General features: G+C 40.5%; 1 protein-coding gene across 2 annotated transcripts in view; it reads right to left on the bottom strand.

Annotated features, from left to right (window-relative positions):
• The window catches only part of PLOD2 (procollagen-lysine,2-oxoglutarate 5-dioxygenase 2), a 185,880-nt gene that overhangs the window by 88,556 nt on the left and 69,858 nt on the right, over positions 1 to 27,466 (bottom strand). For both annotated transcript variants that reach the window (XM_040428046.1, XM_040428047.1), the window contains exons 4-6: positions 7,122 to 7,285; positions 4,121 to 4,233; positions 312 to 375 (exon numbers count right to left, since the gene is read on the bottom strand). In XM_040428046.1, coding sequence (XP_040283980.1) covers positions 312 to 375; positions 4,121 to 4,233; positions 7,122 to 7,285 — 341 coding nt within the window. The remainder of the gene's footprint in view (positions 1 to 311; positions 376 to 4,120; positions 4,234 to 7,121; positions 7,286 to 27,466) is intronic.

The raw sequence follows: 27,466 nt of genomic DNA, 5'->3' as shown, positions 1-27,466 counted from the left end.
CAACGATTCCTTTTTTTAATAAAAATGTATTTATACAAATTTTTATTGATGGGCATGATGCACACACTATAAACTATAAATTCCCTTCTAAAAAGTATACAAGTTAAGGCATTCCTTTAGGTTCTAAAAACAGTTTTTTTCTGTCCACAGGAACATTTTCTGGCAGTGTGCACACACTATCATTTGAATGCATAATGTAGCCATTGTTCTCTGTTGAATCATTATGGTGTTTTGTTGAAAATGCATTGTACCCACAATAAACCAGCAATTACCATTTCACTGGAATGAAAGAAAAACACAGTTTGCCTTACCAACTGCTCCATTTAGATTTTGGAAAATTCCAGATTTGTGATCCAAGGTGATGTTGATGTGTTCCTGTAAAAGGTTCAGAAGAAAACAGCAAGCTGTTAAAACAGTCCATGTTTTTTGACATTTTCCATTTCACTGTAATAGTTTGGTTATTCTCTAAAACTATTACAACCATAGAATTGGCATTAGAAGAAAGTCATTTGCCAAGGCTGAGAGAGACAAATAAAGTCCCTGAATAGAATGGTGCAACCAGAGGCTTGGCAGATGTGCTTCAATAGACATGGCAGGGTTAAAAATGTATTATATTTGTACAAGATACTGTAATAAAATATAAAAATATAAAATTCATATCCTCTGACTACTAATCCACAAATAGAATGTACCAAGTCTTCCATAAGCAACTAAACCGATCTACCTTCAAGTCCCCAATAATTTCAACTATTTGGGGTCCATCAGGCCATATACCTTGGGAACCTGTTATACCTAGACAATAAAGCCTTTCTGGATACAGGCATGACACCAGCCCCTGCAAATGCTGAGTGACATAAACCAAGGGAAACGCACAGGAATATGGCCTGAGACTTCTGCTTGGCATCAACAAAAATAAGCAAAATTTGTGGGGGGGCAGAAGATTGACTCAACTCCTAAATGCACTTTAACAAACATAACTGAAAGGCAATCTGCTAAATGCGTCCTATTATTAAATCATCATAGGTGTCCTACTGAAAGGGGTTGCCCATGCATTTAAAGGAGTTGTCTCACTTCAGCATACTGCATTTATCATGTAGAGAAAGTTAATACAAGGCACTTACTAATGTATTGTGATTGTCCATATTGTCACCATTGCTGGCTAGACTCATTTTTCCATCGCATTATATACTGCTTGTTTTTGGGTTTACGATCACCTTGCAATCCTGCAGTGGTGGCCATGCTTACACACTATAGGAAAAAGGGTGGCCTCTCTGCTGACTGGGACCATGGGAGCGCACATAGGCACACAGTTCATGTCCCTGCCATCTCGTATCAGCACTGCAGCGCTGGCCATAATCCCGGGAAACAAGCAGTGTATAATGCAATGGAAAAATGAGTCTAGCCAGCAATGGTGACAATATGGACAATCACAATACATTAGTAAGTGCCTTGTATTAACTTCCTCTACATGATCAATGCCATTTGCTGAAGTGAGACAACCCCTATAATTTAAAATAAATAGAATGCTTAAAAATAATAAAAGTAGCATCGGAACAGGAGTGGTAGGTGGTTCTTAAGGTATTATTTGAAAGCATTTGCAGTACTTAAAATTTTTTTATTTTTTTTTAAATGTAAAAAAATAAAATGTGTGGACAACCCCACTGGATGCAACAAAGGCTAATATACAAGGAGCTTCCTGCTAGTTCATCATTGATAGGCGATCAGCTCTCCCGACAGATCTGTTTTGTAAATATTTGCTTTCTCCATAAAGCAATTATGGAAACAATTTTGTTAGAACTGATTTCTCTAATATTCCTCCTGGAAATTTAAAAATTAAATGACAATTTTGACTCAGCACTTATATAGGGACCAGCCCCAATGATAAAGGGTAATGGCAGCACTTATTTATAGATTTCCTGGAGGAATGACCAAGGATTTACAATAAGGAGTAAGAAAAAAAATGTTCTTCAGCCTTGTAATTTACTATACTGTAACATAAGAGGCAGGTCAAGAAAACGTATTTATCCTAACTCAAAAATTTGCCCTAGTAAAATTTCTTTAATAGGGTATTCTTGCTATACCACATAAAGGGCAGCATACTCTTATGGTATGAAGAACTCTATGTACGTGAGATCTTAGAGGTGAGGTAAGTAAAAACACCATGTGGTGAGCGTCGAGGCAGAAAAGCGAGTCATGATTTGGCAGCGATTGCAGAAAAAGACAGCTCATTTTTATTACATAGTTTAGTTAATTCTCCTCCATCCTGTTCAACCCAGACGAAAATCACAGACATCGTTATTCCTGACTTCTCATTCACTTTTACATAAAAAGAAATTGGTGTCAAATTTAACATGATTTATTCTGCAGATGAGCTCCCCATTGGTAAACTGGCCACAGTACAAAGGATGTGATGGAGGGCCGTTTATGAGAACTTGTGACTATACTGGAGAAGCGCTGTATAAAAGGAAAACTACAGATACATGTTATTTCAGTATAAGCATAAAGAATTTTCCAAGAACATGGAAGGATATGTATACATTTACGCATACAGCAAAAACTGCTGTAGTCACCGATAGCTTAGAAACTGTAACTTATTGTGATGCAACAAAAAACCTTCGTTTTTTACTTCCTTCTTTTTAAGAGCCATAGCTTTTTTATTTTTCCATTCACATAGTCCTCTCAGCCTGGGTCATTATATTTAAGTAATTATTTCATTTTGTATATTCGCTGCTTCCCATACTTTAAAAAATTTATTTAACCCCTTCAGGATCCTGCGCTTTTCCATTTTTGAACTCTTATTTTTTACTCCCCGTATTCCTGGAGCCATATTTTTTATTTTTTTCCATTCACATATGTGTGTGAGCAATTACTTTTTCCAGGACAAGTTGCATTTTCTAATGGCACCATTTAATAATGCATACAAAGTAGTGAGAAGCTGGAAATAAAATTCCAAATGGGCTGGAATTGGAAAAAAGCAAGCAGTTCCAGTTTTATGGGTTTCATTTCTACAGTATTCCCTATGCAGACAAACTGACATGTTACCTTAATTTTCCAGATCAGTACAATGACAGTGATACAAATATATATTTTCCTGTGTTTAAATACTGAAAAAATAGAAATAGAAAAATAATTTAAAGTTTCTTTGCACCACTATAGTCTGCGTTCTATAACTTACAGCTATGTCTACAGAGTTGTGTGAGGGCTAATTTTTTGCAGGGAAATTGTAGTTTTTATTGACACCATTTTGAAGTGTGTATGACTTTTTGGTCCCTTTTTATTCAATTTTTTGGGAGGTGAAGTGATGAAAAAACAGATAAGTGACCATTGGCATTCACTGTTCAGGATTAATACATAAATATTTCAATAGTATGGACATATTGGGACGTGGATTTGCAAACATATTTTTTTTTTCTTATTCATCTTTAATATAGGGAAAGAAGAGGGATTTAAATTTTTATATTTGTAACTTTTTTTTCACTTTTTTATGTCACCCTAGAGGACTTTAACAAGCGATCATTAGATTGCTTCCCACTGCATTTATTTAACATTTCCTCCTATGGGAGATTGAATGCATTCCTATGGAGCACTGCCACCTGCAGGCCTTCATAGGAATATTCCTATGGTGGTGGTAACCTCGAGCAGGCTCCAGACAACCACCACCAATGAAAGGCTTTCCCAATCTTAGTGCTCCCAGGGCAAGCTGCCTCACCTGCCGTGGTCAAAAATTTCCACGGCATCTGAGGGGTTAAATGTCTGCAATTCTCGGTAGCTATGGTGCTCGTTGCACTCATGAGAGGGCGCAATTTTCAAAGATCGGTCTTTTGCCGTTCATGTACAACAGAGGTCAGGAAATGGTTAACATATTCTAGCTATGAGACGAGCATAGTTTAAGACATCAGATATCACCTATTGCAAAACTTCTACCTACGAATCAGCTTTATCTACTCACAGTCAAAAAAGATGCTTGTTACCTGCAGTAATCTTAACCAAACTTAAATCAATAACCCTTTCCTGCCATCTGGATAGAACTTGTAACTTGTTTTTTCTGTCTTTACTATCCGAGTCAGTCTGCCAAATTCCACGCAGCAATCCCCATAGTTCCCGTGATTTGAATTCTTACCCTTTGAAGCTGGTTAATGTAAATTTTGGTGTAGAAAAGTTGATCATCGTCAATATCTTGTAACGTCCATTGCTGAACAATTTTTTTGACATTTGATAAATATCCAATAAATCCTGAAATTCAAATGGTATATTACTTTCACCTCAAACTACACAGCAACCTGTATTCTAAACATTCAGAGCTGGATTTTTTTTTAACAAATGCACGTAATAAAATAATATCTAGTTTAAAGGGGTTCTGCAGTTTTTTTAAAATGATGATCTATCCTCTGCAAAATTCTGTCAAAAAATCAAAGGAATCATGGTAAACAGAGTTAGGCCTCTTTCACACGGCCGTTTTTTTTCCCCGTTTTGCGGTCCGTTTTTTGCGGTCCATATACGGTCCGTATACGGAACCATTGATTTCAATGGTTCCGCAAAAAAAACGGAATGTACTCCGTATGCATTCCGTTTCCGTATTTCCGTTTTTCCGTTCCGTTTTAACATAGAACATGTCCTATATTTGGCCGCAAATCACGTTCCGTGGCTCCATTAAAGTCTATGGGTCCGCAAAAAAACGGAATGCATACGGAAGTGCATCCGTATGTCTTCCGTATCCGTTCCGTTTTTTTGCGGATCCATCTATTGAAAATGTTATGCCCAGCCCAATTTTTTCTATGAAATTACTGTATACTGTATTTGCTATACGGAAAAACGGAACGGAAAAACGGAACGGAAACGGAAACACAACGGAAACAAAAAACGGAACAACGGATCCGTTTAAAACGGACCGCAAAACACTGAAAAAGACATACTGTCGTGTGAAAGAGGCCTTAGGCTGCTATGAAAACCTTCCTATCTCAGTTGCGAGTCCCAGAGAAAAGGTCAGAGCAGATGGATTGCAAACTGTGCACTTATCGTGCACTCTGTACTCCTAGTACTTAGACTTTGTTTAGACTTGACCGAGTGCCAAACTTAGCTTAGCCCTTCCGGCTGTTTTAGAAGAAGTTGTAATTTAAGGGGAACTTGGTAATTTGAAAGTACAGTTTTATTCTTCCACTAAATACAAGAATGGCCAGAAAGTGTAAGTTATAGGTTAACCAAGTATTGTAATTTCATATGACCCTGTTCTTCCACCATTTAAGGCACCTTACGGACCTTTGGATAGAAAGCACACAATGGAATCTAACAACATCTTTAGCCAGTAACATTGCAATGTATGGAAACCCACCAAAACTTAATAAAAAGCTTTTGTCTGGAAATCTCCACTAAAGAGACTGTGCATTTGAAAAATATGTTCTGCAGAAAACTTATCCAGAAAGCCAAGATTAACGCACACAAAAATACACGCTTGGGAGTCAGATAGCGCTGGCTGCATCTGTATGCACACATCAGCTCCAATCCTTCCTTTTCAACTGTTCTATCAATGCAGCAACACAAAAACACTAGCATATGCAGTTACCACAGGCCATCCTGTGGTGTGATGATCCTACGGCACATGAGCCTTCAATTGATTGCTTAGGCTACTTTCACACTAGCGTTAAAGTTTAAAAAAAAAACGCTTCAGTTTTGTCTAAATGCATTCTGAATGGAAAGCAATCCGGATGTCCTCCGTTCCATCCCTTTTACGGTATTTGGCCAGCATGCTGCAGTATTTTCTCAGGCCAAAATTCCGGAACACTTGCCGGATTGCCGTTTCCGGCATTAATTTCTATTGAAATGTATTAATGCCAGATCCGGTACCAAGTGTTCAGGAAATTGCCGCATTGACAGATCTGGTTTTCTGGTCTTTAAAAATGGGAAAAAAATAAATACCGTATCCATTTTTTCCGGATGACACCGGAGAGACGGATCCGGTATTTCAATGCATTTGTCAGACGGATCCGCATCCGGATCCAGAAACAAATGATATCCGTTTGCATACGGATTTCCGTATCCGGAAGGCAGTTCCGGCAACGAAACTGCCTGCAAGATTCTTATAACGCTAGTGTGAAAGTACCCTAAAAATTAATGTTCTGCAGTTTTTATTTTTGTTATCTATGTGTCCAATATGGCTGCCATTAATTATTATAAGTGTTAGGCGAATAAAAGTATACGAAGTGGACTGTGATCCGAATTTTAGGAAAAATTTAATTTGCCACAAAGGTGAATTACCTCGCAATTTGTGGTAACAAATCTATTTTTCCTGAAATCTATTTGCGCGTGAAGAGACTGTCGCAGTCATCTTGATTAAAGAAACTGTGCAAAAATGTTGCACAGGGTGACGTGTTCGTCACCGCGCAGGCCGAGTGCAGTGACTCCATCAATGACGTCACAGTCTTCAATCAAGATGGCCACGACAGCCTCTCCGCGATCAAATGGATAAGATGAGGATGTTTTTGTTTAGTTTTTTTTTTTTAACTAGATTTTAAACTGAAAAGCCTTAATTTTAATCTCCGATTCCGCAATTAGCAATAAACGCGGCATCTGAGGGGTTCAATGACAGTGGGGGCAGCGCAATCACCGCTCCTTGTCATTGCACCCACTACATAAAAAGGGATGCACTTTGTGATTAAGTAATTCGTCTCAAATCAAATTTCTGTGTGAAATTCAGCGAAGCAGCCGAATTGAATTTTTCATGTTTTCGCTCATCTCTAATTGTTATCATCAAGTACAGTAGTGAAGAAAAAAAACACGCTGAGGTTTATTTAATGTATTCAGTAGATACTGGGCAGCATGGTGGCTCTGAGGTTATTTCTGCAGCAGTAAAGTCCGTTGCTTGAAACAACTACAGTTACGATTTGCATTGAATTAACTTACACCTCCAAACCCAAATTTCATAATATAGCAACAAACCAGGATATACAAGTGAGACTGAAGACAGCAAATAATAAGACTTACTGGAATTTGCATACAGCAATCCATAGAAAAAACTATGACCAGACCAGATAGGAGGAACACATGACAAAAGGAATTATCAGCTATTCCAGAACCTATGTATATATTATATACATTTTATACAGAAATAAAGTCAAAATACTTGCCTCCTGAGTTAAGAAATCGTTTGCCACTGCGTACCACAGGGTACTTGTCAGCTAATCGCTTATCAGGCCATATCAATGCCTCTGCAGAAAATACAACCTTATGGTTTAATTGCTGAAACTTTTTAAGTAATTCTTCTGGGCCACCGGCAAAGATAACATCATAACTGAAAGAGAAACAAAATCATCATTACTACAAGATTCAAAAAAATACACCAGAAATATAAAACACCTATTAAATAATACAGTAAAATAATCAGCTGGAGAGGCAAAAATTGCTATTATTTCCCACAGCAGCCGAAATTCAGTTCTGATGGTTTTAAGGCAGGTTCTCAGGGGGTATGGGTTCTGACTGAAGAAAGACCTACAGGCAATTCTCCATGGGAAAATATGCAAATTGGATCTCCTCCAGAAGGAAGAAAACTATCTCACTGTATCTTAAAGCTTGAAGAGTTTTATCTCTGCTCCACTGCTTAGACAGTTCACATCAAAAGACCAAGGATTAGCCATGTACATGAAATAGCTGTCATCCAAAAAGCTATCACCCCCCAAATGTCGCAAAAATCAGTCAATCCAAGCCTGCCAGTATTTTTTTCACCTTTGGGGGCATTTTTTTATTATTGCATTATACTTATTTTGAGCTAAAAAAACTTTTTTTCAGTTCTTTTTTATTAAAAATATGGAATTCTTTTTTGTGTACATAGCTGAGATCCTATAGTAGCAGCCTATAGATTTTCTGTCTTTTACATCAGACCAGGAGCAGGACTCCTTATCTCTGCCCTTATAAACCCTCATTATAGCTCAGTTCTTATGTAACTGATAAAAATGTGGCTTATATAAGTGTTTATGACCTCTCAGTAGTTTAGAGATAAGGGTAATTAGATAACCAGCACAAAGAGAAGTTGAAAGTACCAGTCACACAGCTAGAAAAAACTGTTAACATTTTGTAACAGAACAGCTCAATATTTTTAATAAAGGCCAATGGAAAATATGATTTTTAGCCAGAAATGAGTAAAATGCAATCATAAACAAAAATTGCCTCCAAAAAGGTGTACATTGCCTTTAAGTATATTGACATCCAAAATATCCAATTCTTGCTTCTTTCTGCTTCCATATATTTCTGATTGTCCACCAAAACAGACAGAATTGATCAACATTTAACTGATATTTTCAGCCCACTTAAAAGGATTTATATCGATATATAAACTTATTCCCCAATGAAAAGAGAGGGAGAGACCCTTTTATACAATGACATTTTATTTCATAGAGGGGAGACAGATCATATAAATGATGTTCTGAGTCCCCTGAGTGAATGGAAGAGCATTAGTGAACATGTGCCGTCACAACATGTGCCGTCCATTCGCTGTGGGGCTGAAGGAGGTAGCTGAGGACAGCAGTAAGCCATTTTCAGCAGTCCCATGGAGAATAAATGTAACTGTGCTCGCTTGACCACCACTCCATTAATACAGGCGACTCCTTTTTTCCACGATCAGTGATAGTGCCAGTGATCAGACCACCACCAATTAGATGGATGCTTGTCCGCTATTCAGTTAATGGAGGATAAATCCAAGTCTTGAAAGTTGGTACAAAGGGAATCTGTCACCAGCGACCTTCATATCCAGTTGTTTGGATAGAGACATAGCTGTGGTTCTCTTGATTAAAGCACTATTTTTCTTTTGTTGATCTGAAGCTCCATTCCCAAGTTATGATACATTTCCCTAATATGGAAATTAGGTGCAATGAGGGCATCATCATTGCTCTTGTTGCACATAAACCCCGTTCCGTTCTTTGGCCAGCCCCTCCCTTGCTGCTTTGATAGAGTCAGACTGTAGAAAAAGTAGCCAGAGAGGGCTGGCCTCAGAAAAGAGTGGAGCTTGGGTGGAACAAGAACAATGATAACACCCTTATTGCACCAAACACCTAGTTTTCATATTAGGAAAAAATATAACTTGGGATAGGAGTCTCAGATTGACCAAAGAAAAACTGTGTGAACTACTGTTATGTGTCTATGCAAACAGTTGGATAGGAAGGTCGCTGGTAACAGATTTCATTTAAAGGGGGAGTCTCATGAAGACAACCTTTGCTCATCTGATCTGTTAGCGAGTATGACCATAACAGAGGAGGTCCCCTACTCAGAAGCCCCTCTATAAGACAGAATGGTGAGCCATTGTATAAAAGTGGTTTACACTTATTAGCCAGCTGCAGAAAACCATTCTATGATAAATCCATCAGACTGGTTGTCTGATGGCTTGCTCTTCAGCTCCTCTCTGACCTTTCCTGAATGATTTTCTAAATAGATTTTGGCCAAATAAAAGATAAACACGGAATAGTCAGACAGCCATACTGGTGGATTTATCACAGAGCCGCCTTTCGGCAACTGTCTACATTTATTACATGTAGGAAGGAACAAGGGGCCATCATTGATGGTCGGTAAGTGTCACAGAGGTTCCTGGCCTTGGTGAGGTAAGAGCCGTTTTTTTTTTTTCCTGAAGTGTTAGTATTGCAGATTGCAGTCTGACACTTGAGCTGGTTAGTAAGGCTGTAAAAGCTGATCCGACATGGCTCTTACTGGGAGTAGCCAAAGTGCTGAGTGGGTGGCTACTCCCCACGTTCCAGGCCGGGTCTTGGGATGCTTATAAAAAGCAGTCAGCACTGTCAGGTGGTGTGGATTATCCTACATCTCACAGTGAAGCTGTGGAGTCTCTGTGGTTTGGGATCTGAACATGTGTGCCGTGCAAAAAGGCTGAGAGCCGCATGCTGGAAATCAGGCCCCTAAAGACTGCTGGGGACCGCTGATGAAAAACTGCTAACAAGGTGAATGTTTGTGTTCTGGGGAATCTCCATGGTTTGAACAAACACCAAGACTGCAATCTGTTATTTTGTTTTGCCTTCTGTGTGAATAAACACTGAACTATTTAAGTTAAAGACTTTGTGATTGCCTCTATACTGCGTCCGATAAGCTGCCTACCAGAGCAAATCCCCACATACATTTGTAAAATGTTTTTTTCTGGCATTTTTCAAAGATGCCCAAGTGAAAAACACCATACTTCGAGCGTACTCATGCTACCATTAACACACAAAAAATAATAATTAAAAAGAAAAAAAAATCACTAGAACAGCCAAAAAAGCATTACTTGTCCTGGTTTCATATTTCCCCATAGACTTTATTACAACTGGTTGTTGTGTTTTTGGGCAAGAAAAAACCATGACAAATGTCACAGAAAAAGCAGTATTCCTGTCAAAAAATTTTATCCTGTGCATCCATTATGCACATTTTGCACCCATTTTATCCATTTCCATCTGAGATCAATTTTTTTCCCCATCCAAAAAAACTAATCTCATACACAAATGGCTAAAACGGATACAAAATGTGCAACAGATGCACAGGATCCCTTTATTTTTTTTCTGTTCTTCTGACAGATCAGGGTCCATTCACACATTCGCAGGTGTTTTGCGGTTCCGCAAAACACGTACACCGGCCATGTGTGTTCCGCATTTTGCGGACCGCACATAGCTGTCAATTTAAATAGAAATGCCTTTTCTTGTCCGTGTCTGCAGACAAGAATAGGACATCATCTATTTTTTGCGGAACGCAAGTGCGGATGCGGAAAGCACACTCTGTACTGTCCGCATCTTTTCCGGACCCATTGAAAATGAATGGGTCCGGATCCATTCCGCAATGTTGTGAAACTGATCCTGATCCATTTTACGGACGTGTGAATGGACCCTAAGGGATGTTATCCCACAAACAACATTTATAACCTCTCTGCAACGCTCTATCAGTACCATAGAAGTGAATGGAGCAGTAGACCAACATGCAAATGGCACCTAACAAGTTAAGTATACATCAGCAACCAGGGGCGTAGCTAAAGTCTCATGGGTCCTGTACAAGAGTTCAGCTTGTGCCCGCCTTCCATCAGAGTTTTGTGGCCAATTGGCAGGGAAGCACATAGCTTTCGTGCTGCCTGAGGCAAAAATTGAAACGGCATCCCCCCATGCCAAATTCTTGACCTTACCCCTTCCCTCAAGCCAGAGATGTAACTTGGCCTGCATGTACTTTCTATAATGCCAGTGTCTTCTATGGCACAAGGGTCTTTGGGCCCCCTCAGGCTACTGGGCCCGGCAGTGACTGCTACCTCTGCACCCCCTATATATACTCCTCTGTCGGCAACAAATTTTTAATTGACCCTTTCAATGGCTTTTGTGAAACGATATCACAGTCAAGTTTAGAACTGCTACATATCTACTTCTCCATTCAAACAGAGAACTTGGGACACCCGGTGATTACGCTGTGGATGGGCGATAAATGCGCTTTGTGGGATAACTCCTTGAAATAACTTTACTTCTTTTATATTCCATCAATATGACCCTATGCCTGAATATTATCAAAGATTACCTCACAATATCTTGTTAAATAAAGTAGGGCAATGGTGTGTTGTACGGGACATATAACTGCAGCAGTCTGGTGCCGACCACGTTCAGGTCACCACTGCCCAAGAAAGCATGAACTGGCAAGGAACCAAGGCACTAATAGGGAATGATGTCAGTATAGGGGTCGTGAACTAACTTTAAAATTTCAAGTGCTAAGAAACAACTCTAAACACAAATGAAAGCTACTTTGTCACTATAAAAATGTAAAAAGCTATTGAAAAGTATTGATCATTTGGAGAAATAGAGAAGACAACCAGCAGAATATGTGTCAAACAGCTTTGCTGTATCTACATGAGATAATGTTTGCTTTGCTGTCTGACAAAAAACAGACACGTTTTTTCCACACCAGCTGTTTAAAGTACAGAAGTCTATAAAAATCTCCACACCCAAGACATACCACATGCTAGAATGAAAAGCCAGATGCCAAAGTTTGGTTGTTAATAGTGCAACACAGATTTCTCCATCTTTTGGAAAAGCTCGGATACTACAAGTCATTCTATTTTTTCTAGTTCAGTCATTCAATGCAATTAAAGTCATACTTATTGGTAATAAAAAGTCACACAACTGGCTTAACATATGCCACCTTAAGGTTTTTATTTTATAATTTAAAGGACATTCCAGAAAGATTTCTAGATATTTCTAAAGAAAAATATAAATAAAGTTTATTCCATTGTACAATATTAGAGACGAGCAAAGTTCTCAAAACTTTGATTCGGCTGCTTTGCCAAAAATTTGCATCATGATAAATTATTATGCCAAAAAGCGCATTTCTTTGTGAGCAGCAGGCGCAATGACGGGGAACCACGATAGTGAACCCCTCAGATTCCACGTTCATCGTATGATTTTTTTAAACACTATTTTAGGGAAAATTTATTTATGACCATGATAAAATTCGGCTTCTCTACGAACCAAATTTTCCCTGAAATCAGGATCGAAGCCAACTTCATAAACTTGAATTAGCTCAACACTATACAATACAGTATATAAAACCAGGAAAACTCACATTTGTACTACCATCGGGCACTGGGGTACTATCATCTATCATCATTCATCTTCTGAACCAGGGCCGGCTCCAGGTTCATGTGGGCCCTTGGGCGATAAAGACACTGTGGGCCCCCCTTGTGGTATTTTGCACATATTACTCAGCAATTAAACTACAGTGGGGGGGGTCATACTGTATGGAGGGGGCACTGGAGGACAGTATACTGTATGGGGGTCACTGGGGATAATTATACAGAATAGGGGGCACTGGGGGGTCATAGTCTGAGGGGGCCAAAGGGGGTCATTATACTGTATGGGGGCTACTGGGGTCATTATATTTAATGGGGGGGGCACTGGGGGTCATATTGTATGGAGGAGCTCTGGGGGTCATACTGTATGGAGGGCAATTGGGATCACTATACTGAAAGGGGGGAACTGGGAGTCATTAGACTGTGTTAGGGGCTCTCATACAGTATAATAACCCCCCAGTGGCCCCCTCACACAGTATAATGATTCCCCCCAATGGCCCCCTTACACAACATAATGCCCCCCTCCCCATGGCCCCCTCACATATCTATTGTTGCTGAAGTGCAGGGAAGCCACAGCTTATCTCCCCATCAACTTAATTGCAACCTGAAATCTCCAGATCTGGAAGGGATATAGACCATGCACTGTCCAGCAAAGGGGTTCTCAGGGTCACAGTCCACTCCAGCAGGGTGAATCAGACTCCATGCAGAGTGTGCAGTGGGATCCAGCACCTACCTGCTGCTCTTATAGCTCCAGAGCACGGGGAGCACAGTTCCAGGTGCCCAGCTCCTCTACTCCCACTCTACACAAACAGAGCGCTGGCCAGCACCTACCTGCTGCTCTTATAGCTCCAGAGCACGGGGAGCACAGTTCCAGGTGCCCAGCTCCTCTACTCCCACTCTACACAAACAGAGCGCTGGCCACTTAGATTCTCCTCCCCCTGACAGCAGCTCCAATGTGTTAGGCGTAGTTACATAGCATAACCACGCCTCTATGCAAATATTCAATACGCCCCCCCTCTTCTATTATCAAAAATGCTCCCTTTGAGCGGTGACATCACCGCATTCTGCAGAACGTGTCTACTCCTCAGGGATTGGGACAGAAAGTGCTGGGGCCCCAGCCCTCCCCTCTTGGCACACACTGCGCAGTGGGCAGTGAGCCCCGGCACTTGCCCGGGTATGCCGGGTGCTGGCGCCGGCCCTTTCCTGATCCCTTAATTTTTTTCCATTAATTTAGATATATTTTGATATGCTACTTCTTTTACATAGTAGGTTTTTGTTAAATACTTTGATTTATTTATCTTCTGCAGCTTTTATGTTTCACAGTACATAGCAGCCATTTTGCAATACATCTGACAGATTGTCTGCCTATCAGCTGACTCCAGTCCTCTCTCCTCTCTCGAGTGAGAATTTTAGCTGACTAAGATAAAAAAAAATAAAAAAATGGTCAAGAAAGAAGAGACAGATCAGACAGACAGTTCAGCTGATTTCTCTGTGAACAGCATTCTCAGCTAGCAATGTACTGCAAAACAAAGAAGATGCAGAAGCTAAACAAACATTTTTAATTAAAAAAAAACGGTTACAAAAACATCTTTAGCAAGGAGCCAAACATGTCTGTGCAGAAAACTCTACAGTGGTCAGGCAAGGTTGTCACAGCAGTCTTGATGAAGAGGTCACTGGATTTAAAACAGGCTTTCCTGAGACATCTGTTATATTAAATCCTTGTAGCGTCCACAAAATAACAATTCTTGAGCATTGTTAGGTTACGTTCACAGCGGCTTTTGAAATTCCAGTATTCTGGTCTGGCATGACTAAACACCGCTGGTACTGAACAGATCCCATTTCCTATAATGGAGTCTGCTAGGTTTCCAGCATGAATCCCAGCATTGCACTGGGAAAAAACTGCTGTTATTCCTCTGGAGGCTCAGCCTCCACCGACACTTTTTTTTTTTTTATGCAGCCAATTAATTTTAACTAAAGCTACAGCACAAATGTATTCACTGAGTTGCATGCAATCTTGTGACCTGCAGCTATCACATTCCCATAAACCACCCCCCCTCTGTAGTGCCCCACCCCTTTCATACATCACCCCAGCCATACAGTCAGTGAACGTGAAGGGATGTTTTCCAGGAGAAAGCAGCCCTTCATGCTGGACCTGAGAGATTTCCCTCACTCTTCTGGTAGTTCTCTCCTTTTTTCAGGAGGCTTTTAGACATTCTGAAAGAGTTGGCAAGTGTACTAAATGTTCACTGTATGGTGGTATTATTAGATCTATTCGTGCTTACATAATGATACCGTACACTTACTGAAAAAGTAAGCGCCCGCCTCTCCTTCACTGCAGGTTTCTATTGAAAAACAACTTTACGATTTATTTTCAGTGGCCAAATTACATATTCACATGGGGGGGGGGGTAAAATGGACTGTTTCTCCTGTTTAACTCTTAGTGATCCTCATTTTCACACATGCAATAGGTTTGAATTTAATTACAAGGGGAATATTTAAAAAGTCAGTTTTTCTTTAATCGCGTCGGCCTACTTTATGGCAACTTAATCAAACGATGGACATTGTTTGTTAAATTTGGTGCATCTTTAGACCTAAAAGTTTTGTATAGAAATGTTACTCTTATTTTTATGCCTCGCCCCTAACAGAGTGAATTTGTGTCTTTTTTGAGATTTTAAAAATAAGTTGCAGTGATAAATCTGGAGAGAAGCTATTTAACTTAGGTAACCACTGCCACTTTCCCACTCACTTTTCATAACTGAAGTGTGTGATGTAAAAATGCAAAACGTTGCACGTTTTTACACAAATAAAACTGATTTTGCAACTTTCTAAAGGCCAATAACTTGGAGTGCAGGGCATGATGAATTCCCACCAAAGGCTATAGTAATATCCAGTATACTATGGCTGCGCTGACCATTAAAGGGGTTGCACAAGTTATTTTTTTGTTCTTTGTATGTTTCTAACTAAACAAATGTAAGAGGTTTTCAATTCACTGACTTCATCTACAGTGGCCCCGTGTTCATAGTTAGCTGAGCTAGCATCACATGACCTGTGATGTCAGCTTCTTTCCCTGCTCTTATGACGTTAAGAGCACAAGCCTGAGGGAGCAGGAGGAGCACGTCTGCCTCTGAGCACAGAACGTCACTGTGGAGGGTGTGCTGGTTGGAGAGCCAGGTCATACCCCCTGCACTGCCCAATCTGCTGGCTGAGCTGTCTGCCCTGTGTCTCCCCTCCCACTGGATTCTTCAGCAAAGTTTAACCCCTTCTACCATCAGCAGCACAGACTCAGGGCTAGAGGCTCCTCTGCCTCAGGTACTGAGCAGCTTCAGGGTTTCCGCTTCTTCAGGCACAGAGGAGATAAATGCTGTGTACAGGATCTTCCCTCTCTCCTCACCCATGCAAACACAGAGCTGACAAACACTGGTGGGGATCTCTCCTCTGTACTCTTCTACCAGCTGTAAAGAAGTCTGCAGAGCATTATGGAAGAACAGGTGTAGTGTCCCACTAGGTTAAGGTGGGCACTGCACAAAAGGGGTTAATGTGTTGTTATTACCTGTAATGTTATATGTATGCATTTCCCTGTGTTAACTGGTGTCAGGCCTATTAGGGTGCAGTTTAGCCTCCCAGACGTTAGAGGGAGCCAGAGAGCCCTGGTCATATATAGGTAGGCCCAGACAGGGGAAGTTAGTTCATTCCAGGGGACTAGAGGAGTTACTTCGTCCACCTGAAGCACCTGAGGCTAGGATTAGCTCAGTAGAGACACCCCAGTTGCAGGACAGCACCTCCTGGGAGAAACCTGCAGCTTCCCAACCAAGCAAGGATAATACAAGTCAGATAAGTACCCTGATGGGCAGAGGTTCTAGAAAGTACAGCAAGCGCCAATACTGGAGGAAGGATTTATATACCAAGGATTAAAGCCAGCATTTAGGCATCCGGGCCTTGGGATCCAGCCAGCTAGAATAGCTGAAGGGGATAGAGCAGCATTGCACTGCAAAGCATTAACCGTTGTGCCCTCCAAGTATCTTGCATGATCAATACCTGCCATTATTCAAAGTCTACCTGCTTGTGAAGTATTGTTCAAGGGACTGCATTATCATCACAATCACCTGTAACTGTATGTACAAAGTTGGACTGTGTTCACCAAGTAAAGCAACGTTTGGTTTACCCACTGAGTACTCAGTTATTCTTCCTATAAATCGGTGTGCCACCGTTACCGGCACTGGCGTCACGAATCCAACAGGGACCTTGCCCCAGGCACTCAAAATACCTGTAACATCCAGGGCACCTCATCCACCATCAGGCCTGGTCCCTACAAACAGAGTGTGCCCCAGAGGAACTGTGTCTACCTCTCATTCACTGCCGCATGCCTGCCCAGGGTTCTCCAATACAGTGAGCAACCCTCGATTGCCTATAACCGTGACCTCGCTTCGCTATACCCTGCAGGTCTGGCGTGCTGCACAGGTAGGGGGAATATCCTGTGTGTATCAGCAGTGTCATTGAACTGTAAAGCTGGGACTAGCAGTCAGACAGCAGACAGGACAGAGCTTGAATTCACTCCCATTGCAGAGCAGAGGGAGGTGAAAGAGCCTTTGACACCCACAAATTTTCATGAAGTAAATATTAGAGATTGTTGTTACACACTCCCACAACTCTCCAACTACATGCTAACAAAGGGGCAGAACCGAACTAGGGAAATTAAGATTTTTTTTTTTGCCTAAAACTTGCTTAACATAAGTACTGTATATATTTCTGACCATCAGATTTACAGTGCTTTCATTTATTTTTTTACATAATTCAGACATCAGCTTCTTTCCCCCAAAAAAATTCAGAATATTACATTTTAATTGGGACTTTCTATAAAAGTACTATTTTAAGCGGTGTATGTTTTCATTCTCTTGTAATACTCTCTTGTAAGTATAATGCATGCCTCTTTCCCTAAGGTCTATGGAGGTGCAGTCTTGTTTTAGCACTGGTGCCTTGCAGCGCTGGGCTTGAATCTGACCAAGGACAACATCTGCATTGAGTTTATATGTCCTCCCCATATTTGTGTTGGTTTCCTCCAGGTACTAGTGATGAGCGGCAGGGGCAATATTAGAATTCACAATATTTCGTGAATATTTGGGCAAATATTCATCATAAATTTGCGAATTCGAGAATTTGCCATAATTTTCTTGATCGCGAAAATCGGCAACATAATATGCGCGTATTGCGCGTGCAATACAGACGTGGGTCACTTTTGCTACATTTTTCAAGCTGCTAGAAGTTTCCTGAGACTGGAGAAAATGGTTAGCATGGCAGAACATTACAATATCTTTATATGCAGATAGAGTGCTCTAATATATTCACGATTGTGCAAATCGGCAATTAATGATGCGCATATTTTGGTGCAATACGTGCAAGTTCACATTTTAGCAGGTCTGACTGCATATTACTGATTGGTGCACTAAGTATTGTTGTGAACTTGTGACATCACAGCACTATGTCTGTAGCATGTATGTATGGAGAGCAGAACCTATCACACTACACTGGAACCTGTCAGCTACACTATATCACGATCTAACCTCACACTCACTATCTGTAATAATATATATATATATATATATATATATATATATTTATTTATTAACTATCTACTGTAATGACACAGCCAAGCACAGAGCACAGCAATGACACTGCTGTTCTTCTCAGAACTGCAAAAAACTGCAGAAAATGGCTGCTGGGGAGGTTCTTATATAGTAAGGGGTAGGCAGCTTTCCTATTGGTTGCTAGGGATGTTGCTAAGCTCAGACAAAGACATTGCAACCTTCTCATTGGCCCACAAGCAAGAAGCAGGGAGGGATCATGGGTTCAGATGAAAAGAAATCTAGTATATTCACGAATATAAAGCACTATATTCTAAATCTTTGTGAATTCTCGAAGTGGCGATATTCGCGATTAAAATTCACGATTCGAATATTCGCGCCCAACACTACCAGGTACTCCAGTTTCCTCCCACACTCCAAAGACATACTGATAGGGAACAGATTGTGAGCTCCACTGGGGACAGCTTGATGCTAATGTCTGTAAAGTGCTGTGGAATAGCACTGCACAAGTGCATAAAATAAATAGATTTTCTTCCAAACATCTACGTCCAATGAGATTTTTATGGGACATACAGCTACTCTTCGGTGGATACTTCCAGGCTTCAGACTCATCAAATCAAGCTCCATATAGTTGTCATGATGTGTGCTCCAATAGCTTAAAGATCTGGCTGCATTAATTCAAACAACAAATAAAAGGAAACTTATATCAGTTATCTCATTGTCCAGAAATTACACTATGCTACTAGCCTTGTGCCATCACTAGAAGACTTCACTAATAAATTACAGCTGTACATGTAAAGCAGATTATTCCCCGAGCCTCAGACATGTGGGCTGTGCAATTTACTTTCCATTTACAAGGCAGTTTCTTTAACCTGGGTAGTAAATTCCTACTCTATAAAAGAGGACATTAACTTGTCTCATCATATTTTCTTTTCATTTTCGAGTTTCTAGGGACAGCACTTTTTTCACCACAATTACAGCTAAATTTCTCTTTGTATATAATTTTATTCCTAAGCTGTAGCAAGGCTCAGTCCTTGAAATTTCCAAACAAAGGAAAATAAATCACTAAACTGACTTCTTACATCTACAGCAGGGTCTGCAACCTTATGATAATAGCAATCCACAAAAAAGTCCAATAAAGATAAAAATAAGTGTTATTGCTTTTACACTAGTCAGTAGTGGCAATGCCATAGGGGTCAAGTTTCTAGCTTTGGTCGAAGCCAGTAGTGCTCACAGAACCACCTCACCAAACTTAAGCTGAACAGATCGAATGATCCCGAATTGTTCTACATGATCATAAAGAAAAATATGCAGCTACTATGTACATTAACAGCTGCACAGACCACAATATCCCTGTACTAATCTGTATGATATATCCAGGAAAGAAAGAGGAAGCTACAGCCAAGACGATGCTGAAATCTGGAGAGTTGAGTATGCAGCATTTACCAGTTACTGCTCCATGGGAATGCCATTAACCCTTTCACTGTCATAGACCACTATGACCACTAGACCCTTCAATGCTCTAGACTACTAAGGATACTGGAATTAGCCACCTGATTGCCCTAGACACCAATTGTACTGAGATTACCCATTTACTGCCCTAGACCCCCATGACATCAGTCCCACCACTTGTCACGGACGTACCGAGACATAAGGATGTTCCCACGACAGGTGGCAGGAGATCTGTGAGACTGGCAACACGTGGTTTGATCTGACACGTTTTCCTTTTGGATCAAGTGACGTCTGTGTTGTTTCTGGTGCTTGCCACACTTTCTTTTCCCAGGTGTGGCTATTGTGGTCATTTTATCTTCTCTATTTATTGTTGTTTCTCCCACTATGCTTTGTGGTTTAAAGCTTCTGTTGGACTTGTGGTTAGTTTGTGTTTGGTTCTCGGCTGAGTTCCTGGTGCTACCAAAGCCTCATTGAAGATAAGTGTTTTCTTTACCTTTTGTATATATACAGTTGCAAGAAAAGGTATGTGAACCCTTTGGAATGATATGGATTTATGCACAAATTGGTCATAAAATGTGATCTGATCTTCATCTAAGTCACAACAATAGACAATCACAGTCTGCTTAAACTAATAACACACAAAACATTTAAATGTTACCATGTTTTTATTGAACACACCATGTAAACATTCACAGTGCAGGTGGAAAAAGTATGTGAACCCTTGGATTTAATAACTGGTTGAACCTCTTTTGGCAGCAATAACTTCAACCAAACGTTTCCTGTAGTTGCAGATCAGACGTGCATAACAGTCAGGAGTAATTATTGACAATTCCGCTTTACAGAACTGTTTCAGTTCAGCAATATTCTTGGGATGTCTCGTGTGAATCGCTTTCTTGAGGTCATGCCACAGCATCTCAATCGGGTTGAGGTCAGGACTCTGACTGGGCCACTCCAGAAGGCGTATTTTCTTCTGTTTAATCCATTCTGTTGTTGATTTACTTCTATGCTTTGGGTCGTTGTCCTGTTGCAACACCAATCTTCTGTTGAGCTTCAGCTGCTGGACAGATGGCCTTAAGTTCTACTGCAAAATGTCTTCATAAACTTGGGAATTAATTTTTCCTTTGATGATAGCAATCCATCCAGGCCCTGACGCAGCAAAGCAGCCCCAAACCATGATGCCCCCACCACCATACTTCACAGTTGGGATGAGGTTTTGATGTTTGTGTGCTGTGCCTCTTTTTCTCCACACATAGGGTTGTGTGTTTCTTCCAAACAACTCAACTTTGGTTTCATCTGCCCACAGAATATTTTGCCAGTACTGCTGTGGAACATCCAGGTGCTCTTGTGCAAACTCTAAACGTGCAGCAATGTTTTTTTTGGATAGCAGTGGCCTCCTCTGTGGTATCCTCCCATGAAATCCATTCTTGTTTAGTGTTTTACGCATCGCAGATTCTCTAACAGGGATGTTAGCATATGCCAGAGACTTTTTTAAATCTTTAGCTGACACTCTAGGATTCTTCTTCACCTCATTGAGCAGTCTGCGCTGTGCTTTTGCAGTCATCTTATCAGGACGGCCACTCCCGGAGAGTAGCAGCAGTGCTGAACTTTCTCCATTTATAGACAATTTGTCTTACCGTGGACTGATGAACAGCCAGGCTTTTGGAGATACTTTTATAACCCTTTCCAGCTTTATGCAAGTCAACAATTCTTAATCGTAGGTCTTCTGAGAGCACTTTTGTGCGAGGCATAAATGCACATTGGGCATAAATATCTTTGTGAGACACCATTTTGTATGCTTGATAAAGACTGCATTGAGCGGTTGAAACGTTGCAGAGGGGTCAATAAAGTGTCCACTATCTTCACTTTATTTTTGGAGTGCTGCCTCGTTTTTGGATATGTATTGCCTTATACTGACTGCTGAGCCGCGGTTTTGAGGATTTGCACAAGGAATTTAATTGGTCTGGTGCTGCCGTTAATTTTTTTGTATATATATATATATATATATATATATATATATATATATATATATTTATTTTGCCTGAAGTGAGGCTCTGCTGCGATCGTATCCCTTATAGCTTTAATACAGCGGCACTAAAGCTTAAAAATGGTAAAAATAGGTGGCCCCAGACCCACTGAACCACAGGGAAACAGCAAAGCTCAAGCCAGTGGAGAATCCATGGATAAATTCATCAAAAAAGCCGCTCAGATGCATGTGGCTAAAGAAAGCAAGATGGCGCCCGGAACACCGAAAGCAGGCGGGAGTGCACAGAAACACACAGCGGCAGCTGAAAAGGTAAGGGAAGGCTCCCCTGAGGCCGATACCCTACCCATCTCTAGAGCATTTCTGAAAGATGCCTTACTGGAGGCACTGGAACCGCTCAGATCGGATCTCACCTCAATTAAAGAGGACATGCGTCACATTGGGAGGAGGGTTGAGACGCTTGAAGACAACCAGTCTGCCATTATAACACATCAAAGCGCCGTCTCTTCCACACTGACCTTACACCAGGCACATATGAACTCCCTCTATACGCTTCTGGAAGATCATGAAAATAGGAGCAGACGGAACAATCTAAGGTTCAGGGGCATACCTGAGTCAGTGGGCCCAAATGAGATCCCAGAAGCTGTCATGAATATCTGTCTGCAACTGTTGGGCCCAGATTCACCTCACGAGATCACTATTAAGACCCAAGCCAAGACCAGCAGAACCTCCAAGGGATGTCATCTGCAAATTTTTGCATTACCCAGTTAAAGAAGCAATCCTCAACAAGTCTAGGAATATGCAACAGTTAATTTTGGAGGACAGTCCTATCACCATATATCAAGACCTGGCCCAATCCATTTTAAAGAAAAGGAGAGCACTGAAACCGCTTACGGACTGGCTCCGCAACAAAAAAATTCTATACAAGTGGCTTTTTCCTTTCGGGCTGTCATTTTTATATGAGGGGCAACGCATTTCAATATCCTCCTTCACAGATCTACCTAAAGCATATGATTTACTGCAAGTTGACAACCTACCCATTGAGAACTGGGACTACATTCAATGTAATAATCCACTTCCAGTACTTCCTTCTGCTGAATTATGGGAAACTCCTCGTCAAGGCAAGCCTCAAAGACCCAGAAGAGGCCGACAATCCACTCCAAGAAGACTCACACTTCAAGATGCATGAAAGACTCAAGGCTTAAGTTTGAGTTATGCTTGACATACGTTTTGTTTACCTGATATAGCCTATCAACTGAAAAATACCTAAGAAAATTTTTCTCCTTAAGTAGAATTTAGCACTTTATTTCTTTTAGCTAAAGTATATCTATACTAGTGCCAAATAGAAATAATTATGAGGGATCGGAAATCTGTCACATTATAATGTGTACATGTACCCCCCATTACACTCTTGGAGTAACTACACTCCAAAGATATTGACCTTAATAACTGATCTGTTTTTCTTACTGTTCTCACTGTTGTTTATACTTTTGTGTTGGTTCTGTGACAGGTACCATAAGAAATCACCATTATCTCATCAGATGGAAGAGGGGCACCTCTGCGGCCCTGTATCTTCGTCCTGGATGGCTAAGTACATAAAAAAAGCACATAAAAATACACACCTTATGTTTAACACTTTCAGCGGTACACACTCAGTCATTCTTTTACCAGATGGCTGACATGTGCATTGCTTCATTCAATGTCAAGGGGTTTAACGCCCCATCAAAACGTAGCCAAATCTTCTCTCTAACTAAAAAAGAAGGCTGCTCAGTATTAATGCTCCAGGAGACACATTTTAAATTTAATAAACATCCAGATCTATCCCGATCCTTGTACCCACATTGGTACCATTGTGGCTCGAACTCAGCAGCATCCAGAGGCGTGAGCATAGGGTTCCGGAGGGGCCTACCTTTTACATATATATATCACATATCCAGGATGTAGATGGCAGATATTTAATGTTAAAGGGAAAGGTTGCTAATCAAACGTATACATTTGCAAATGTTTACACTCCAAATGTTAACCAGACTTCATGGCTGAAGGAGACACTTACGCTCTTGGAATCATTCAAAGAGGGGGTAGTGGTGTTTGGAGGTGATCTGAATTTAACAATGGACCCTTCATTAGACTCATCGTCTAAAAAATCAGCCCTTTCTACTAGAGCAATTAGACACCTGAAGAATAAATTACACCAAGGTGCCCTCTATGATATTTGGCGTATTCATAACCCCTCCAGACGGGACTACACCTTTTTCTCCCACCCCCACAACTCATATCAAAGACTCGACTATATATTTCTGTCAAAAAAACATCTTAACCTGTGTTCCCAAGCCTATATAGGGGATATAATCCTATCCGACCATGCACCAGTTTTCATTAAAATCCAAGCCCCCTCACTGGAACCTAAAGCCTTCAGGTGGAGACTTAACGAACAATTAATCTCCACAGAAGAGAATAAAAAATACATTCAAAAGATTATGGAAGAATTCTTCTCCTTTAACTCCCTCCCTGAGACTTCTGCCCATATTTTATGGGATACACACAAGGCCTATATGAGAGGCCAGTTTATTAACATGGGGTCTAGAATTAAGAAAGAAAAGAAAAAAAAAGTAGAGGACCTCCTAAATCAGATCCATAGCCTAGAAGTTACAAATAAAAGATCCCTATTAGATATACATTTGAAGGAGCTTCTGGATAAGAAAAATTCACTAAAGAACTTACTTAATTCAGCATCAGCTAGGTATTATCTCCATGCGCAATATAAATACTATGCGCATGGAGATAAAGCTTCAAAGTTCATGATGCAACGTATTAAACAAAGGAAATCCCAGAATTATATACATAAGATCAGAAGTTCTGAAGGGGAAGTAGTATCCTCCACAACTGAGATAGCTAAACGGTTCCAAAAGTTTTATCATTCTCTATATAATATTAAAAAAGAGGACAAAGAAGCTGATCCCCCCCCCCCCCCTCTCAACTCCCTGAGAGAAACAGTAACTCCCTTTTTGGAATCCCTGGCCCTGCCGACCTTGTCGGAATCTCAAGCTCAGATTCTCCAAGCTCCCTTCAAGATGGAGGAATTAGTGTCAGCAATCAAACAACTCCCTAATGGGAAAAGTCCTGGGCCGGATGGTTATCCTGCCCTATATTACCGCACTTTTCAGAACATATTAGGTCCGTATCTTATTCCCATATTTAATAGCTCCCTGTCTGGTGTTCCATTATCCGTGGATATGACTAGAGCACATATCACACTGATTACGAAAGAGGGGAAAGATAGTTCCCTCTGTTCCAATTATCGCCCAATTTCCCTGTTGAATCTAGACCTGAAGTTATTAGCCAAAATGTTAGCCTCACGTCTGTCCTCTCTCCTTCCATATCTAATCAAAAATGACCAAGTGGGCTTTGTCCGTGGTAGGGAGGGCAGGGATAATACCGCAAAGGTATTAAATGCAATCTATTTTGCAAAAAAGTCTAAAAAATCTCTGGTTCTCCTTACCATGGATGCAGAAAAAGCTTTCGACAGGGTAAGTTGGGAATATATGTGAGAAGTTCTTAGAACTATTAAAATCCCTGATTCATATATTAATGCTATTTTCTCCCTGTATACCCATGCATCAGCATCCATCATTATTAATGATACTCTGTCCCCTTCTTTTAACATCAGAAATGGTACCAGACAGGGATGTCCTCTTTCACCCCTGCTATTTGTGCTTATAATGGAAACACTGCTCCAAGCCATTAGATTGGAAAAAGGGATTGAGGGAATAAAGATAAACCAATTGGAACATAAGGTAGCTGCCTTCGCAGACGATTTACCAATTATGAATACTAATCCAACCATAGCTTTACCCTTGATATATAAGATATTGGAACAATTTAGCTCTTATTCTAACTTCAAAATCAATATGAGCAAATCTCACATCATCAGTATAGAACTTCCAAACTTAATGAGAGAGACATTGAGGGAAAGCTCCCCTTTCAACTGGGACACTCCATATATTACATATCTAGGAGTCAAAATCAGCCCGGACCCGTCCTCTCTTTTTAGACTTAACTACCCTCCTCTCCTTCAGTCTATCTCTGACCAACTAGATGGGTTTAAATATCCAATGTTATCATGGTTTGGAAGAAAAAATATGGTAACCTCACTGGTCTTACCAAGATTAACCTATTTGCAGCAAGTTTTACCGATCCCAGTTCCCAAAACATACTATACTAAACTTAAGCGACATATTAGCACATTTATTTGGGCCGGGAAAAGGGCGCGACTAGCTCGTTCTGTTCTTTGCAGACCTAAGGCCAACGGAGGTATAGGATTACCTAACCCAGAACTGTATGGGAGAGCTGTGACATTATCTAGATTAGTAGATTGGATGACATATCCAAGCTCTAAACCCTGGGTCTCTATGGAGCAGGGCGACCTGGGTTCGTTTCCCTCGGGTCTCCTAGTGGGAGCAAAAAATTTTCCACCCCTGGACAAACCCCTTAACCCTTTAATCAAATCAACGATTGAGACATGGAAATGGCTCCAACAATCACAATACGCAATTCCACTGCCTTCACCATTGATACAAGTAAAAGATATAGTGGCCTTTGCCACGCCTACACTAAGAGATTGCCTACCGATTTCAGTCCGTAACTCCACATTGCCTCTTGGCGCATTCTTTGACGTAAACGGAGAAGTTTTGAATAAGAAAGATATATTAATAATCTTCCCAGAATGCAAACAATTTCCCTTCCTATTATCTTTCATAAGGTCCTTTATATCTAAAAATATCACTTTGAACGACTTATTACGCCCCCTGACTTGGTTTGAAGGTATTCTCTACGACCAGTCTAAACATACTAAACTAATCTCCCAAATTTATAAAAAATTAAGTACACCAGTATCAATGACCAAACCAGCATTTATAGGTTACTGGGAAAGAGATCTAGAATGTAATTTCACCCAAGCCGAGATCTTAAAACTATTAATAATACCACATAAATCATCTAGGTGCATACGTACCCAAGAAAAAGGATATAAGATATTAACAAAATGGTATAAGACTCCAGAAGTCACTTATCGCTACAATCCCAATAACACGAGTATGTGCTGGCGTTGTAATAATGAAAAGGGAACATTCTTCCATATATGGTGGACGTGCCCAATACTGCAAAAATGGTGGAAGGAAATTTTCTCCAAAATAAAGATAATTTGCGAAGTAAACATCCCTATTTCTCCTCAACTAGCATTACTGGGCTCACCCCCATCTACAACAAAACTAACACTGACTAAATTATCTCAAACTATGCTAAGTGTCGCACGCTTATTGATACCCAAATCAGAGGAAGTTCCTTCCATAACGCAATGGATAGGCAAAATAGACCAGCTATGTAGATTTGAAGAAATCGCTGCATGGGAAAGTAGGAAAATACATTTATTTAAGGCCCAATGGAAAAAATGGTTTGCTTATAGAGACATAAACACGTCAGGGGCAAATCAACCTGAAGTTAATCTGGATTAAATCTATTTTGTGGAAATGCTCACTAATACAAACCGTATGTGTGCTCTAAATACTGATAAGAATCTATATGCTTTTTGGTACTTTACATCCTATGGAATAGTTGTAAAACCCTGTCACATCATTTGTTATGTAATGTTATGCATATGTCTTCATATGACTTCAGTATATATTTCTTTATACTATACATATGTAATGATTTAATTTTCACAAAAAAATTTAAAAAACAAAACAAAAGGAAAAAAAAAAAAAAAAACTCATCTCATCCACTTGATCGCGCAGCCGGTATCTTCTTCTCTTCAGGACCTTCTCTTCAGGACCTTCTATCTTCATTTAGCAGGACCTGCGGTGACATCACCACGTGGTAAGCGCGGTGATGTCACCGCAG

This window comes from Bufo bufo, chromosome 4 (genome assembly GCF_905171765.1).
Source record: "Bufo bufo chromosome 4, aBufBuf1.1, whole genome shotgun sequence".
In the NCBI taxonomy this organism is placed as follows: domain Eukaryota; kingdom Metazoa; phylum Chordata; class Amphibia; order Anura; family Bufonidae; genus Bufo; species Bufo bufo.
The sequence above is the reverse complement of the archived record's forward strand: the minus strand, read 5'-3'. Positions and strand labels throughout refer to the sequence as shown.